This window comes from Panthera onca, chromosome C2, assembly GCF_046562875.1.
Source record: "Panthera onca isolate mPanOnc1 chromosome C2, mPanOnc1 haplotype 2, whole genome shotgun sequence".
NCBI lineage: Eukaryota > Metazoa > Chordata > Mammalia > Carnivora > Felidae > Panthera > Panthera onca.
This window is the reverse complement of record NC_138347.1, coordinates 133,053,100-133,071,864: the sequence shown is the minus strand read 5'-3', so window position 1 is coordinate 133,071,864 and position 18,765 is coordinate 133,053,100. Positions and strand designations below refer to the sequence as shown.

Here is an 18,765-nt window from a genome sequence, read left to right as displayed (position 1 = left end):
GTTGCACCCATGTTCTTTTCATTTTTTCTACTACATCCTGAGAGCAAAAGAGTGCTGTACTTAATTTCATTGAATAAGGAAATATAGCCACAGAAGGGTATGGAAAAGACAAAATTTTAGGCAGCTTTGGTTTATGTTTTTGAAGTACTGTGAGAGAAGAAAGCCCTAAAGAGGGTGCCAATCCTCCAAGGCCTTTGGAAACTAACACCATCATAGAACATAGTGGAGAAGTTAATTCATCACAAAGAGGATGCCTTAGTGCTTAATTCCTGCACTTTACCTGGGTTGAGAAAGGCTGCTTTGGGTTACAAATCCTAAACTCCTCACTCTCCCTCAGTGACATGGCTTCCACACACCTCATCGTATTGGCTGGCTGACTCATCTCATCTCCAGTGGTGATTTGTGACTGCCATTCTTCAAGTCGGAGCATACAATTTAGCTCTCTCAATGCTGAGTATTCTTCTGAATAAATTGATTACTGAGTATTAGGGCTTTTTGTGTGTTCTTGTTTTGGTTTTTTTTAGCTTGTTTTTTTTAAGAAGCCACATCACACTGCTAAATCCTCTGGAAGATATACATTTACTTTTTTAACTTTAGGAATTACATCTTAGTTCTGTCAAGACCCCAAGTTTATATTATCACATGAGATATTAGCAGTCCCTCCCACTATTACGTTTATTTGCGAATGTGTTAGCCCTTCTTTTTCCCATGCCTGACTTCAAATCATTGGTAACAATTGCTTTTAAAAAGGTAGAGCCACGGACAGCTAGTGCTGTAGAAACTCTTCTAGGTGGACCCCAAGCAATGAATAAATACTCTTTGGATAAAATTATTTAACCTTTTGTCATCACCCCATATGTCATAATTTTATTAAAATCTGTGTCATAGGATATTTAGCTGAGTTTTTTCTTAAAAAATTTTTTTTTAATGTTTGTTTATTTTTGAGAGAGAGAGAGATACAGAGCATGAAAAGGGAAGGAGCAGAGAGAGAGAGAGAGAGAATCTAAAGCAGGCTCCAGGCTCTGAGCTGTCAGCACAGAGTCCAACACGGAGTTCAAACCCATGGACCATGAGATAATGACCTGAGCTAAAGTCGGTTGCTTAATCGACTGAGCCACCCGAGCGCCCTACTTAGCTGATTTTTTGAAGTCAAGGCACACCTGGAGTATTTCTTACACATACATAGCCTCTAATAATGGAAAAATTGGAATTAAGGTTGCTATGGTAATATTTATCATTAGTGGAACCGTATATACCTTTTATTATTCCTATATTATTTTCTAAATACTTATAATGTGCTGATAATATGATCTAGAGTTTTACTAGTTCTGACAACAGGCTTATTGATTGTAATTTCTAGAAATCCGCGTTTGGTATGGTTTAATGTCTCCCTCCAGTCTGTAGCGATTTGTTTTTTTCTGAATTTTCAAAGATTACTGCTATTGTGATCTGACCTCCTATTGTGAATGATAAATGGTGGATATGTTAGTCAGCTTGGGTTGCCATAACAAAATATTATTGACTGTGTGGCATAACAACAGAAATTTGTTTTCTCATAGTCTGGAGGCTGGAAGTCCCAGATCAAGGTCCAGCAGAGTTTCTAATGAGGGCTATCTTCTGGGCTTTGCAAACTGCTACTTCTTACTGTATCTTCACATGGTAAAGAGAAGGGGGGGGGGGGGGATCTTTCTCACTTCTCTTCTTCTAAAGTATCAGATCAGGTTGCCTCCCTTATGATCTCATTTAACTTCAATTACCTCCCAAAGACACTGTCTCCAAATATAGTCACACTGGGAGGTTAGGGCTTCAACATATGAATTGTGGGGGAACACAATTCGGTCCATAGCAGTGAACCCCTTGTTCAAACTTTGGTCTGTCTTGATTCTAGGATCTTGGTAACTATGTTTATAGCGTTTCTTAGGTGCCGTCTTACCCACCCTCACCTACCATTAACTGGATTTATTCTTGTTTTTCAGCAAAACAAAAAAATAGTTTTGATTTTTCTATTTCTTGCTAGTGGAACATAAATATTCTCCATACTTTTCAGAAGTATACACTGTGAATTCCAGAGTGGGAATGAATAAGGGAAGCCTGGCACTTATTCCCACTGTTTGCCTAACTTAATCCAATTATAAATTCATTTTGTTTTTAATTATTTTCTAGTACATCCATCAACATATCTACTAACATTTCCCAGGATAATGTTAGTTTTATCCTCCAAATCACAATATACCCTTCTTGAGTTGGAGAATCCTGATGGTGTGTTTGTACCACTTCCTGTCTGTATCCTTTTCTTTATACTCCTTTTTTTTCATTGAAGTATAATTTACAGTAAATGAACACATGTGTAGTCTTGGGTTTGGACACATGTATCCACTCATGTAACCTTTTTTCCCAATCAAGATATGGAAGATTTCCATCACTCCAGCAAGTTACCTCATGTCCCTTTCTAGTCAGTCTTCCCTGTCCCCGAGGCAACCACTGTTCTGATTTCTTCCACCATAGAATAATTTTGCTTATTCTAGAGCTTTATAAAAATGGAACCATACGGTATGTACTCTTGTATCTTGACTTCTTTTGTTCAACTTAATACTTTTTTAAGTTTTGTTGTTGTTGGTTGTCTTTTGGTTTTGGGTGTTTGTTTGTTTTTTGAGAGCAGGGGAGCAGAAAGAGAGAGAAAGAGATAGAATCTCAAGCAGTCTCTGTGCTGTCAGTGCAGAGCCCAACTCAGGGCTTGATCTCACTAACTGTTGAGATAATGACCTAAGCCAAAACCAAGAGACACTTAACTGAGTCAACCAGGGCCCCCAACTTAATATTTTTGAGAGTCTTCCATATTACGTGAATTGAATGTTCATTCCTTTTATTGCTGAAGAGTATTTCACTATATGGATGTACAGTAGTTTATCCATTTTCCTGTTAATGGCTGTCTGCATTTCTGGTTTGTGGCTCTTCTGAATAAAACTACTGTGGACATTCTTGGATGGGTCTTTTTAAATTTCTGTTGGGCAGATAACGAGTGGAATTGTGGGGTCTAGAGTAGGCCTATACATATATATACGCACATATACATGTATATGACTGGCTGACTTCCTTAGCAGATTGATAGGTTACTGGGCCTCTCTCTAGCCTTTGTCAGTCCTGTTAATAAGTATTTATGCTGTTTCCCATATTTCAGACAGTTCTGATTACTTTTTATTTGAAAGGCTTTGAAAGCTATGTGTGAATCAGAGATGATAGTATTTTGTTTAGTCTTCCTCGCTACTTAGTTATTTGACACTTTCGAACACTTTTCATGTACTTTTTTTTTTTTTTTAAGAAAACCAAGGGTCATTATTACTAGACTTAAATAGTTATACCTGGTAAATGAACTGAGATGATTTCTGTTCTGGGCCTTTTTATTTCATACATAGTTTGTCATTCATCTGCCAAAGATAGGATTATTACTACAAGGAAAAACTTCTTGCTAAGTTTAGTTCTGACTATATTGCTTACTGTAGATTGCATACTGGATTCCTTAGTATCTAGCCATGAGGCCAATTTATAGATGTGTTGTGAAGTTTTCCTTGTGTTTCTGGAAGACAAATCCCTTTGGATACTAAACTCTTAAATTGCCTGTTAACTTTCTCACCAGTTAGCATCACAGCATCTGTTTCTTTATTTACCTGTTCGTCTCTTTCTCTCCAGATCATAGTGATTTCTCCTTTTATAAAATACAACGTGTATATTAATTTGGGAGACAGTATGTTTTAAATTTTTATGTATTTATTGTCAAAGTAATAATTCTCTTTAAAACTATTTAGAGTACAAATTAATTGTATCTTGCCATCTAGAAAAATGAGAACTGATGAATGTTTTTAAAGAATATTTGTTAGTATTTCTTGCACATTTTAATGTTGGTATGCCTTTAATTGGACAACAGAAAAGGGCAATGTTTTATCTCATTGCATTTTATAATGGCTCTGAGTAGTACTGCCTTTAGTTCAGAATATTTTATTTTCTTGAATAAATCCGACTCATTTATAGCAGGTTCTGCCAGACTTTTTATTTCCTTAGGAAATTTTAATTCCTTAATATATATAATATATATATGGAATATATATATTACATATATAAACCTTGAATTAAATTTAATATATATATATATTACATATATAAGTTATATATATGATTCCTTAATATATATAATATGTATATATTATATATATATATATAATTTCTAAAACTGTTAACCCATTTGTCTTTTGTAACTTTTACCTTCATATGTTTTAGGAAGCAGTGCAGGTACTTTTGAAGCATTCTGCAGATGTTAATGCTCGAGACAAAAATTGGCAAACCCCTTTACACATCGCTGCTGCTAATAAAGCTGTAAAGTGTGCTGAAGCTTTGGTACCTCTTCTAAGTAATGTAAACGTGTCTGATCGAGCGGGGAGGACCGCATTACATCATGCAGCTTTTAGTGGACATGGTGAGGTAGGTAGTGTTCAGTTAGACAGTGATTCTCTCTCCCATCATCCTCCCACTCACCAGTCTAATTATTAATGAACTTTCCCTTTTTAGCCACTCAATCCATGGTAGTAGCAAACAGAAATATCCGTTTTGCTCATTTTTGTCTAATTTTGCCTTTAGCAAACCCTCGACTTCTTTTCATGATAAAATTTGTGACACAACATTCTCAAATTTTGAAGTTTACATATCAGATATAGCCCTATACACTTGAATTTCATGGTCAAAGGACAACAGAAGATGAAGGAGAGCACTGCCAGCTAAACACAATGTGAAAAGTATGTTCTGGCATTGTGGAAAAAATAATCCAGAAAGATAGAGCAGTTTCATTTTGCTCCCAGAAAGATAGTAAAAAAGGAAAACAGAGATTAGAAAATATTTTCTTATTTATTATCAATGTTTAGTCAAGAATTCTTTGATAACAGACCATGAAAGGAAATAATTTAAGAAAATTAATATTTAGTTTTCTTTTCTTTCTCTTTTTTTCTTGAGAGAGAGAGAGAGAGTAAGCACAAACAGGGAAGGGGCAGAGAGAGAGGGAGACACAGAATCTGAAGCAGGCTCCAGGCTCCAAGCTGTCAGCACAGAACCCGACGCAGGGCTTGAACTCACGAACCATGAGGTCATGATGTGAGCTGAAGGTGGACACTTAGCTGACTGAGCCACCCAGGCACCCCAATATTTAGTTATCTTCTACAACAATCATTGCTTCATGTTAGATATTGTTATGGTAAAGAGTAAGGTTTATGTGTACATAAAAGACTTAGTAAAGAAGGAAAGACAGAGTAACAAAAAAACCTTTGAGGCCAGCTTGCCCATCCTTCATTTTTGTTGCAGACACAGAAACTCGGAGATAAAGTGACATTCCCAAGATTCCATGCCTGAGTGCTAGTGGCTGCAGTGTTGTTTTCACTGTTTCTCTGTTTTTGCAACATAAAGAATCCTTGCCTTCACTGCAGTTAAGGTCACAAGATACGTCCCCTTTTTTGGAACATGGAATGCCCTTTCCTGTGGGGAAACTTATCATAAATATGGTTAGACAGAATAGAAATCTGTGAGGTACTACATCATGAGGTAAGTAGACTACCCAGTGACCTTTGGATCTAACCGTATTATAGATACTACGTTTGTGTTTGAATTAAATTTAAGACATTTCTGGGATAAGAATGCACTTTACATCTTAACAGCACTTTGGGCTATTAAAAGAAATAAAACCTGTTGTTAAATATTCCACCTTTAGACTTCCCATATTTGTACTTCTTTGTTCATAAAATACCAGGACAGGACACAAAAGGGCATCTTTAAAAGATACTGATGCCTGACTTCAGTAACGTGCACTGTAAATCTTTTTTTCATATTTTGTCCTATTATTTATTGAATTATGTTAAAGGGTCTTCACTGTTTAGTCTACAACACAGAAATTCAGTGCCACAGAGATTGAGATGAGTAGTCATCATAAGGGATATTCATGAACAGTTCTTCTACTGAATTTTGATGAAACTGTGTTTATTCTTATTACAGATGGTCAAACTACTCTTGTCTAGAGGTGCCAATATTAATGCTTTTGACAAGAAAGATAGACGGGCAATTCATTGGGCAGCATATATGGGTATGTATGTTTTAAGTTTCATTTTTTGACATTATGTATTCAGGAAAATTTGTACATTTTAGTTCTTGCATTTGGTATAACATCTGTTTTTAAGGATAGTGAGAAGTTACACCATATCTAAATTTGCTGCCCAAGTGGACCCAGCCTGGTAGTGGGGGACATGTCAGGTCCAGTTTTCTTAAAGCTGTTTGAAAATAATTCTGTTTACTTTTAAAGGGAGAGATATCCTAGACACAAGTCTGGGAAGCATAATCTTAGTTGGTGGTTTACTAGAAGCCCATTTTTATATCCATCCTTGTTTTCATGGGAATATTAAGATAGAAGTTATGAAGATGCTTTAAGAAGCCTATTATTTTGGGCCACTGGGTTGAATAGGCAACATCGTGTTTGATTTCTACAACAGTAATTTCACAGAAAGAAACTAAGGCTTAGAGTGTAGGCTTTTCTGCTGTGACATGTATATGTTCTTGAAAAATCTTGGGATTTGCAAAACTGCACCCTACAACCTGACAGAGCTCGTGGGAAAACAGTCTTGGGGTAGACTACCCAAAACCAGGCAACCAGAGTACTAACAGAAACATTAATTGGTTCTTAAGGTGACTTGGACAGCTAGAGTGCAGGCAGATCTTGAGCCTACCTCAAGATATTTTTAAGTGCACAAAAAGAACAGGCTTGTGGGTGCTAAAACCATGCAGTTGGAAGTAAATCTCTAAGTATGGAGGAAGTACAACCTGCCACGAACCTTGCAAGTCCTACAAGGCTAGGGTTATACCTCTGGGAGGAAGAGCTGGATATAGACATTCATTTTTCAAGTTTCTCAAAATAAAACTGAAAGAACTCTTCCTCCCTTTGTAGCGATGGAGCCTCAGAATTTTTTCTCTTCCCTGCCAAAGGTTATAATTCTCCTTCTGCTATTTTGGCTCCTCTGGCTTAAGAAAAATCACATATGGATTGACACCTTATGTGTAATACTAGAGTCATTCCCTGATTTGCCATGCATACTACCTAATTACAAAGACATTTAGCTGGCCACCCTTCTTATAGGCATAGCTTATCCTCAGGACTCCCTGCTCTTGGTTTTGTCTTTTCCTGTTTCTGACATAAAAATAAAAAATTAAAGGAAGATTTGATGGAAGATTATTAATTTTTAAAACTATATAAAATTGTAAAATATGACATTGGAAGAAAATAAATGAGCTCAAACCAGTTGTGTAGATAACCCCAAGGTCCAGCATTTTTTGCCTGTAGTAGAAAAAACCAAAAGCAGCAGAATCCATAGTGAATTGCAAGTCTGACCTTTAGTGTGAGTATAAGGAATGATCAAAAATGAAGGTTCTTGAAGGTTAATATCCTTGTCGGATGTCCCCGTTTTGAAAGCCAGATGCTGAACATTTGGGCTTCTGGTATTTCTCTCACACCAGAGATTCATGCCTCTAGTTATATCATGGGCAATTTTCTTCTGTAACTTGAAAGTAAAACATCCAGAAGCCCGTCTCCTGTAGCATCCGGAAGTCCCTTCCTCACAGCCTGTATATTTTTCATATTTTAAGTCTTGGGGACTTTTCTGAATATTCTTCTGTAGCTTATCCTTCCAGATAGTTTTGGAGCATCTATTCTGAATGATTTGGTACACCTTATGTTAAAGGATTTAAACATGAAGCAGAATTCATCAGGCCTCTTACCTCCAAAGAATTAAGACTTAACTAACCAGTTGTTTTCATGAAATTGAAGGCCAGCAGATTTTGTGGGTTGCCTCTAATTGAGCTCCCAGAATAGCTGGGTGTGTATATCTCAGGAGCCCTCCTTTGATAGCTTTGTTTTCTTTGGTGCACTGAATGTCACTTTTCAGGCCAGTTGTGGATTAAAAAAGGTATTCTGTGTTTCTTGGGCCTCATTTAATTTTTGAGCATAAACATTCAGGGATTTATAATTCTCCTTTCCCTATCTCTTTCAGCATGGAAGAAGAAGAATGTTGACACATAGTTTCTAAAACTGTTCAGCTGTTCTAAGCATTCAGGATTAAAGAGAGCTAAACATGTAAAAGTAGGGAGCTATTGACCGGTCTCATAGACAAGCCCCGTGTCCAGGTCTTTGGCCCTACTAGGGTTATATTCAGAGAATCTGTCAGTATTTGTGAAAGAGACATTAAAATTACATGTAGTCTTCTTATAATTTATTTCTCACAAACTTCCAGTTTGCCCTGGACTTCTATCCCTGGTTGAAGTTCCCCTTACTCTTCTCTTAGGCTCTACCATTTATCCCTATGCTGTTACTGAATTATGTGTCAGTGTTTGGCAACAATATCTCTATCCCTGAAGAGTTCATCATATCCCCCTCCCTACCCTATGTTCACTTTGACTGTGAACCTCCATTGATATCCCTTTTATACACTCATCTTTTCTGTTGCTTTCAGTACTTTTAGCAATATTCAGCCAAGTTCTACCTCAAATCACCTTACCATGATGACTTTGACATAGAAAGTACTGAATAAATATTAATTACCTTGATTAGCAACTCATTCCCGAATTTCTTCTTAAAGCAGTGCATAATTTGAATGAATATGAAATAGTATTTTTTTCTCCTTCCTTTCCTTTTCATAAAGACTTAGAAATTCTGATCACAGTTCATTTTCCTTATTTTTACACAGTCATGAACAAAAGAAAAATTCAGGGAATTTTTCAAGTAAAATTATGTATACTATACATGTCCAAAGAATGCCATTTTCTAAAACTACACCTAGACAAATTACATGAAATCTAGTCTTCCTGGTAGCATAAGTCTATAAATTGACAGGGAGGACACGTACTTGTTCTGGCCAGGGCCACAATGTAGGTAGAACAAATATCATTTATTTCATTCTGGAACTTTATTCCCTTTTTTCTTTTAAATAAGTCACCCTCAAACTGGCTGTGGAGAGGCCCCTTTTTTCATATTTTCAGTGGTTCAGTTAAAGGAATTTATCCATATTTCTGAAATGTGCTTAAATAAGTATTTGTCAGTTTTAAAATTGTAAATTTGCCTATGCGTAGCCCCTTTTCAAGTTTTATTGATGTTAGGAGAAGTTCATACTTCCTGAAATCTACTAGTTTATATGCACAATTAATACGTTCTGTGCCATTTATATGAATGATGTTTTGGTTTTGAACAGTTTTTCTAGTACGTTAGTATTGTGAGCCTTTTAGTCTTAAACATCAAGAGAACTTTGTTTCTTTTTGGTGTATTAGTGAATAATATGCATTTGCCCAGTTGAAAAGCTATGTTTATGTGTGAGGCTTCTAGGTACTGATTTTCACACATTACAATAAATGCAAGTAGCTATCTTTCTAGAGCCATAGATCAGAAGGTGTAATGTGTAGTGAGTGATCTTTGGGCCAGGTGATACTCTTATGTGATAATTACATTTGATTTGGCACCTAATGATTTGATAGATATTCCTTTGGTTTTTTTCCTAAAAATATGGTAGAGATTTCTTATTGAGATGGGGGCAAAAATAGCTGAAAGTATCCACTTTAGTTGGTAATTTACATATAAACAATTAAATCTACTTGATTTTTGTGCATCTTATAACCTGGCCTAATTTTGTCAAGGAAGAGGGGCCTGTGTTTGAAAGCTTCATTTTTATAGTTATTAACTTTACATATTCATTCCCTATGAAGGGATATAAAAAAATGGTGTCATGAACAATTTATTTAACAAATATTTGAGTGCCTATTTGTTTATAACACTGTTCTCAGCCCTGTGGAATATAGCTTTGCCTTTGAAAATATATATTTGGGAAGCTAATACATAAAAGTAATTAGAGGCAATTAAATAAATAATGATATAAGTTTAAGAACCATCAGAAGGTATTATATACTTATTAGATAGTATTTACAGGTATGTAGTGCTTTTGGCTTATAAGGCTTCTAGGGAAGAGAGATAACGGGGTTGATCAGGGAAGATGGGAACTGATGTGGGCCTTCAAGGGTTAGTAACAATCCTTGGAAAGAGACATCCAAGCAGAACATTCCATGCAATGAAGGAATCCCATGAACAAAGGCACAAGGATGGGAAGCATTATGGGAGGAGGAAAAAGCGCTGTATAATCTAATCTGATAAAGACCAAGGGGATATAAAAAGAGAATAGTGGTTCTCCTACTTTCTGGATACATGTCCCCCTTCCTGGCCTCCTTGTTTGGTATGGTGGGGCCTGGTACTAGTTCTGACTAGTGAATTGATAGCAGCATCACCTCTGGACCAGAGCAGTTAATTGCTGATTCAAGATAGATTCTGCAGTCTATTCCTCCTTTTGGTACTGGCTGGCTACATGCAAGGTGGTGTCAGCTATATGAACCTGGGTCCTTGAGTGACTGAGCAGAGCCCTCTGGCCAAGCAATCATGGTGATGATGAGAAATAAAACACCGCTGAGATTTGGGAACTGATTTTTAACCACAGCACACATAACCTAGCCTATCCTGATTGATACAAAGGTGAATAACAAACTAAGTTGATTAAAGACATCTGGTGGAAGTAATAGGGGAGAAGAAGTCTTTAACCACATGTTCTAAAGAGTAACATTTTAAAGAAACCCAAACCCATGTCACTCCCAGATTTTCAAGTATAAGATTCCACTAAGGCAGAGAAACATAAACTTATGTGTTATATCAGACATAAAAAGCTAACTTCAAAACTTGAATGTGTTGGGGTGCCTGGGTGGCTTAGTTGGTTAAGTGTCCGACTTCGGTTCAGGTTATGATCTCATGATTCGTGGGTTTTAGCCCCACATCAGGCTCTGTGCTGACAGCTTGGAGCCTGGAGCCTGCTTTGGATTCTGTGTCTCCCTCTCTCTGCCTCTCGCCCGCTTGCGCTCGCGCTCTCTCTCTCTCTCTCTCTCTCTCTCTCTCGCGCGCGCGCACACACACACACACACACACACACACACAAAAGTAAATAACATTTAAAAAAAAAAAATCGAATGTGTTAAAACAACCTTGAAATCAAGATCTAGACAAACGGAGGGTTATAGATTGTAAGGTTGTCACTGGATAAAATAATAAATACAATAGTTTTCAATTACTTACTGCTGTCAAGATTTATCGAAATTATCTGAATACTTCTTTTTCTTCCATCCTTTCTCTGGTTATAACTTGATTTATTGGTGACTTGTGCATTATTTATTAATTTGCATTTTTACCTTTTTTAAAAAGATATCCACGATTATATTTCATATTTTCCATATGCTCCTCTGCTTTTATTTTTTTCTCTTAAACACATTTTCAGGTCACATCGAAGTAGTGAAATTACTTGTGGCACATGGAGCTGAAGTGACATGCAAGGATAAGAAGTCTTATACACCTCTTCATGCAGCAGCCTCTAGTGGAATGATCAGCGTGGTCAAGTACCTTCTGGATCTTGGAGTTGATGTAGGTATATAGATTGAGCAGTATAAATGAAGGAGGCATTTTGTATGTTTGTGATTACCTTGTTGGCAGAATTTATTTCAAACTTAAAAGATAATTTTATACAATAATATTTGTCTTTTAATTAGATATTTATAGTTCTTTACATAATAATAGTGCACTAATATCTGATCATGTAATTAGTCAAAGTATATTAAGAGGTAAAGTACATTCCAAAGGGGAATGACAATGCAGGTTTTTCTGCTTCATATTTCAAGCCCTGTAGCTCCATTTTAGCCATGGAAATGAGCAGATCAGACACACCTGGATTATTTTTCCTAAATGGTTGGGTCTCTACTGTTAGTCTTACTTGCTTAGTAGTTAGTCTAGTATTCCCATTAAATGACTGTAGCAGTTCACATTACAAAATAATGGCAAGAGCTAGGCAGGAAAACTCAAGGCTTCTTGCCCATCAACTGTAAGTGTTCCTTACTGTATAAATCTGTTTGGTTAGGAAGGTTGTTGCTTTATCAGAATATATTTGATTTCTGAATTGAGATAGTTAAGAATGCCTGTCACTTTCACAGGCCATCCTTTAAGCACTTGTGCTTATATACCTCTCTTAGTATATTTATTTTAGGTACAGTTTTGACAAACTCACCTGATTGTTCAAAATAGATTAAAAAGAGCAAATTAGAAGGGAGCACCTGGGTGGCTCAGTTGGTTGAGCATCTGACTTTGGGTCAGGTCATGATCTCACATTTTGTGAATTCAAGCCCCATGTCAGGCTTGTTGCTGTCATTGTGGAGCCTGCTTCAGATCCTCTGTCCCCAGCCTCTCTCTGCCCCTCCCCTGTTCAAGCTCTTTCTCTCTTGAAAATAATTTTTTTTTTTTTTTTTAAAGAACAAATTAGAAGGAGAGAGAGGGTTAGGCTCTGCCAGAGGGAGGTGTTTTATTTTTTTTATTATTTTTTTTAGTTTCACATAAAATTTATTTTTTTAATATTAAATATAATTTATTGTCAAATTGGTTTCCATACAACACCCAGTGCTCATCCCAACAGGTGCCCTCCTCAATGCCCATCACCCACTTTCCCCTCTCCCCCATCAACCCTCAGTTTGTTCTCAGTATTTAAGAGGGTCTTATGGTTTGCCTCAGAGGGAGGTGTTTTAGATCAATTATAAAAACAATAAAAGGTAAATGGTAGTCTGGTTGGACAAAGAATGCAAGGCAGAATTGTGGAGCTGAATAGACTCAATTTAAGGATTATATGAAACACTGCCTGAAGCAAGCAAATAGTTACTAAATGTGTCAGGATTGTGAGAAGTTGCAAAAATCCTAACGTTGTTAAGTAGGGTCCTGTAGAGTAGGAACAGATAGAAGTTTCATTTCAGCTCAGCAGTTCTATAGCTCTGTTTCACATCCATTCTAGTGCAGTTTTTAAAATTTCTTTTATTGACAGTAAAATAACATTTGTAAACCATGGTGACAGCATTCTTCAAAATAAGTGGTCAGACTTAGAGCTGTTTAGTGACATGTGGCCTCCAATTGCATAATTTATTAGTTTCCCAGGGCTGCCATAACAATTTACCATAAAGTAAGGGACTTAAAACAACAGATTCAATCTCTCAAAGTTCTGGAGACTCAGGGGAATCTATTCCATGTGTCTTAGCTTTTGGTGATGAAATCTAGGTACTTTGACCAAAGTTAAGTGTGTTCCTTTTTCACTTCCTTCAGTTTCTGTTCCCAGAGATTTCAGAAAAGAAAATGTAAAATAGAGTTGTGGTAAGTTGGGGCCAACTTCAAAGTTAGAGGGCACAGTCTCCACACAAGACCACCCTTACTTCCAACCAACTACAAGTTTGGAGTGTTGCCCAGAACTACCTTCGGGTTTGATAATTCACTAGGATTCAAAAAATTTGCTGAAAACTATTATACCCATGGTTTATTACACAAAAAGATACAAATTAAGATTAGCCAAAGGAACAGACACATAGGGCTGGGCCCAGGAGTATTCTAAACACAAAGCTTCCATTGTTCTCTCCTGATGAAGTTAGGACTCCCTACTCTCCTAGCATCAATATATGAGAATATGCTCATGGTATTTGCCAACCGGGAAAGCTCACCATAGCTTTGTTTTCAGAGATTTTATTGGGGCTCCATTACATAAGTGTGATTGGTTGATCAATTACCCACATGGTTGATTTCAGTCTCCAAGTCCACTGATAACAGAGAGCGCCAAAGCTCCCCCTTCTCCTCAAATGACACAGTTGGTTTATGTGGCATGGTCAGATCCTGCCCTTACACTATTGACTGTGGCCAAGCCTATTCTAAGATCCAGTGTAGCCAGCTCCCACCCTAAATAAAGGACCCTTCTATCAAGTATGCCATAGATTACCTCCCAGAAGACAAGGGCAAAGGCCAGGTATCTCTTTGGACAAAGGTCTGGTTCTTTACACAAAAGCCATAGAGAGGCACCTGGGTGGCTCAGTTGGTTGAGCATCCAACTCTTGATTTCAGCTCAAGTCATGATCCCAGGGTCATGGGATTAAGCCTCCATCAGGCTCTGGGCTGAGTGTGGAGCCTGCTTAAAATTCTTACTCTCTCCCTCTGCCCTTGTCCCCCACTCACATGCTTTCTATCTCACATGCTTTCTGTCTCTAAAAAAACAAAAAAAACGAAAAAAAAAACTATAAAGTATTCACCTATTTTATTAGAAACAAAATGAAAAAGAAACTTGAGCTGCAAGAATTACTTCTCAACATTGAGCATATTCGTTTGAACACATTCATTTTATTACAGCATCAACATGTAAGGCTGGAAAATATCTAGACTCCAACTTTGTTGCAAAAATGAAGTAGAAAAAGATGCCACTCATTGTTTAAAATCTTAATCTTCATTAACAACTTCAAGTGAAAAGATTGAAAATATGCATGTTATTCAGTATATCTCAGAATTTTCAGTTTGCATTAATTTGTCATGATTCTTAGATTTAACTCTTACAACTGTACCTTACTTTGAAAGCTTTTAGAAATACGTTTAGTTTTCGTTTACCTAAAATCTCTCTCTCAAAATCATTGAATTTTGTCATGAAGCAGACATTGTATGTATAAATTATATTCCTTGAATGTACAAAATCTATTTCACACCAAAATGCTTTTGTGAATATTCATTATTTTAAAAGAACTTTAGGATTATAAACCTTATCTGTGTATTTATCCTTCTCACTTTAATAATTTGCGACCACAACAGTGCTAAAATAACCTTCATTCTTGAAGCAAGAAGCAAGACTGCTTCATAACATTGAGATTTTTTTTCTTCCAATAGATGAATGAACCAAATGCCTATGGAAATACACCTCTTCATGTAGCCTGCTATAATGGACAAGATGTTGTAGTGAATGAACTTATAGACTGTGGTGCTAATGTAAATCAAAAGAATGAAAAAGGATTTACTCCTTTGCACTTTGCTGCTGCATCAACACATGGAGCGTTGTGTTTAGAGCTTCTAGTAGGCAATGGGGCTGATGTCAATATGAAGGTATGAAATAAAATCAGAATCCATACTATAGTATTTAGGAGTTGGGTGTTTAAAACAATATCGATAACAAATACCATTCGGCAATAAAAAGGAACAAAATACTGATAGACACAAGATCACAGGTGAATCTTAAAAATATTATGCTGAGTCGGGGCGCCTGGGTGGCTCAGTTGGTTGAGCGTCTGACTTCGTCTCAGGTCATGATCTCACGGTTTGTGAGTTCCAGCCCCACATCAGACTCTGCTGACAGCTCAGAGCCTGGAGCCTGCTTCGGATTCTTGTCTCCCTCTCTCTCTGCCCCTCCCCTGCTCATGCTCTGTTTCTCTCTCTCTGTCAAAAATAAATAAACATTAAAAAAAATATTATGCTGAGTCAAAGCCTTACACAAGACTATACATATTATTCCCATTTATATGAAGTTCTAGAACAGATGAAATTCCATCTATATTGGGTTCCAGATTCTGTAGTGGAAATAAAACAGTTGCCCCTGTGAGGAGGGATTGATGAAAAAGGGACATAGAAGAACTTTCTGGGGTGATGATAATATTCTATATTTTGACAGGCTTTATATTATATAAGTAAGCATTTGTCAAAACTCATGAAATAATACATTTAAGATATATGTGCTTCATTGCTTATAAATTTTCCCTTAGGAGGTAACACACCAAGCTGATGTTGAACCCTAATTAATGATATGCATACCAACCTATTTAGACATATCTGCGACTTTTGAAAAACATGAAATAATTGGGTAGATGGCAGGGTGGACACACTGGTATATGATGATGTGCTTATAGTAGAATATTAGTGATAGAATTTAGGTGCTATGTATATGAGTGTTCACAGTAATCTTTCAACATTTCTGTTTTCAATTTTTTTTTTTCAATTTTACAAAAATTGAAAGACCAGTATCAATGTGTTACATGTAAGGAATAGCTGGTTTTTTGTTTTTTGGTTACGGTTACTTTTAGGAATGAGCATTTGAATTTTGAAATACCTGAGAATTCTGGAGCCCCGATAAATGTACTGTCAGTATATAATTCTATGAGAAGCCACATGCAGCCACAGTTTTGAACATCACTACTTTATAATGTGTAATCATCATTTTGATTTTTCCAAGATATTTTCATTGACTCTGTGTTAATTCATCAGTTCATTATTTGAGTATTTGCCAGTCCATATCTTGTGTTATGAAGAAAAGAAAAGCACAAAAAAAAATTGAACTGTTTCAGATTAGTGAAAACATTTAACCTTAAAATGTGTTTTTCAGAACTTTAATTTCTTAAGATTTCATCTTTTGTGGGTATGATGAGCCAGTGTCTTTCAGACTGGTAGAGAAAAGAATCCATTTTCTTATGTCTCTTAACTTTAGATAAGCCTTTAGTGATGCCACTGACTTCCTGTCTGACAGCTGCAATAGTAGCAAGTCCATATATAATTAGGTCTTTGCTCTATAAATTACCCTCTCAGCTACAGGACAAAATTTATGCGTACTATACTTAAGGAAGGAAAGGATATGATATAAGGTATCATAAAGAACTCCTGTTATATATATGCTTAGGTTTATTTTTTTATTTTTATTTTTTAAATGTTTATTTTTCTATTTTTGAGAGAGAGCAAGCAGGGGAGGGGCCGGGAAAGAGGGAGAGAGAGAATCCCAAGCAGGCTCCGCGCTGTCAGCACAGAGCCAGACATGGGGCTCCAACTCATGTACCTGGAGATCGTGACCTGAGCCCAAGTCAAGAGTCAGATGCTTAACCGACTGAGCCACCCAGGCGCCCCCTATATGCTTAAATTTAAAATACCTAATATATGTTTCAGGTTTCCAGTTCTCAGTCATATTACATACTAAAGTTTTTTTTAATCATCTAAAAAATTGCTAAAAATTTTTGATAATAAATTTGAACTCCTTGTTTTGGTTTGAAGAATTCCTGCTGTTTGGATAATTGGGGACCAGAACAATATTTAAACATTTGTGAAGGAAAGAAATTTGTTAATTGTTTCCTCAAAAGCCTAGTAATATTTTTTAATACAGATTAGGTCTTAACATTCCTCAAAAGATCACAACTGATTTTTTTTTTAATTTTTTTAATGTTTGTTTATTTTTGAGAGAGAGAGAACGCGCGCACACGTGCTTGCGCACAAGTGGGGGAGGGGCAGAGAGAGAGGGAGACAGAGAATCCGAAGCAGGTTCCAGGCTCTGGGCTGTCAGCACAGAGCCTGAAGTGGGGCTCAAACTCATGAACTGTGAGATCCTGACCTCGAGCCTAAGTCGGGTGCTTAACTGACTGAGCCGCCCAGGCGCCCCACAACCAAATTTTTTTAGTCTCTATGAGATCTGTTTATGATCAAGTGACTATAGTTAAATTATCTTTTGTGTGTGAAATATTAAGGATCATGGCTTACCTATATCATTAGCTGTGACACATGTTTTAGTTTCTGTTGTGCTGTCTTTAAGGGGTAAAAATTAAGCTTTTTATTTGTACAATGCCATTTAGACATGAATATTGAATATAATTTGATGATAGATCACTTGATTCATACGTCATTGCCTATGTAGCTGACTCTTGTTTTAACTCTATTTGTGATTTGTTTTAACTCTGTTTTCTTTTGAAATATAGAAATGAGAATTAGTCCTACATGAGGCTCATTTACAGTGTAATGCTTAGACCAGTGGTCCTATTTGAAGCTACCTCTTTATTGATTTAGAAAAAAACCAATGGTGGATTTTATACACGACAAGGGAATTTTTTAGGAAAGCAATTGAGATGTGGTGGTTAAGTAGATTTTAAGGCAACAACCTATGATGTTGGTTTAGAAATAGATTTCATAGGGGCACCTGGGTGGCTCAGTCAGTTCAGTATCTGACTCTTGGTTTTGGCTCAGGTCATGATCTCACGGTTCATGTGATCAAACCCGCATGGGGCTGCACACTGACAGCACAGAGCCTGCTTGGGATTCCCTGTCTCCCTCTCTCTGTCCCTCCCCCCCAAAATAAATAAATAAAAGTTAAAAAAGATAAAAAGAAATAGATTTCATAAAGGTTGCCTTAATCTTGCCTAGGGATGTACGACATCCCATTTAAATGCAATTGTGTAGTTATCTTCTAGCTAAGTTCCATTGGAACACAATTCCCATGTTGTTAATGACTTCTAAGGTACCTTCCAGATCTGAAATTATATAAAAATTATTGATAGCTGTGTGCTTTCAACCAATAAGAATGTATATTCATTCAAGAATATATCTTCATTCCAGACACCTGTGTTTCCTATCATTGCCAAATATAGTGCCTATCAAATTGTTGCTTGATTAAGAAGCTAATAAGGCTTTGACACTTGCCTTACATTATAAAAGATACTACTTGGTGTAGCCCTCATATTCTCTGTATCAAGTCATCTCTTTCTCCATTTTGGTGTTTCTGTCCCTGATCAACTTGTGGATGACTAGAAATTGGAATGTGAATTTAAGCTTGAAATTATTCAGTTATTCATTTATAAGTTTTTAAATCGGCTGTCTTTCAAAGTACTGCATAAAGTGAATGGAGTTTAAAAGGCAATATAGGTCGGGTTTTTTTACCTTGCTTTACATGAGCCCTACTGTGTTGATTGTATCACTGAAATGTGTATCTTCCCACTTAACCTTATTCTTAAGAATAAATATTGGTCAGATAAAATACCCAAATATTTTATTTAAAACTTAAATCTAGGAAGTAGTATGTGTGGCTTACTTAT

The 18,765-nt window shown here is 36.5% G+C and overlaps 1 protein-coding gene across 10 annotated transcripts in view; it reads left to right on the top strand.

The window, feature by feature from the left end:
* ANKRD28 (ankyrin repeat domain 28) overlaps positions 1 to 18,765 on the top strand; it is a 198,187-nt gene that overhangs the window by 133,074 nt on the left and 46,348 nt on the right. For all 10 annotated transcript variants that reach the window (XR_013549862.2, XM_060638621.3, XM_060638618.3 and 7 more), the window contains 4 exons: positions 4,273 to 4,473; positions 6,028 to 6,115; positions 11,376 to 11,518; positions 14,822 to 15,034. Coding sequence is in view for 9 of the 10 variants with exons in the window: in XM_060638621.3 (XP_060494604.1) it covers positions 4,273 to 4,473; positions 6,028 to 6,115; positions 11,376 to 11,518; positions 14,822 to 15,034 (645 nt within the window). In the remaining variant the exon portion in view is untranslated. The remainder of the gene's footprint in view (positions 1 to 4,272; positions 4,474 to 6,027; positions 6,116 to 11,375; positions 11,519 to 14,821; positions 15,035 to 18,765) is intronic.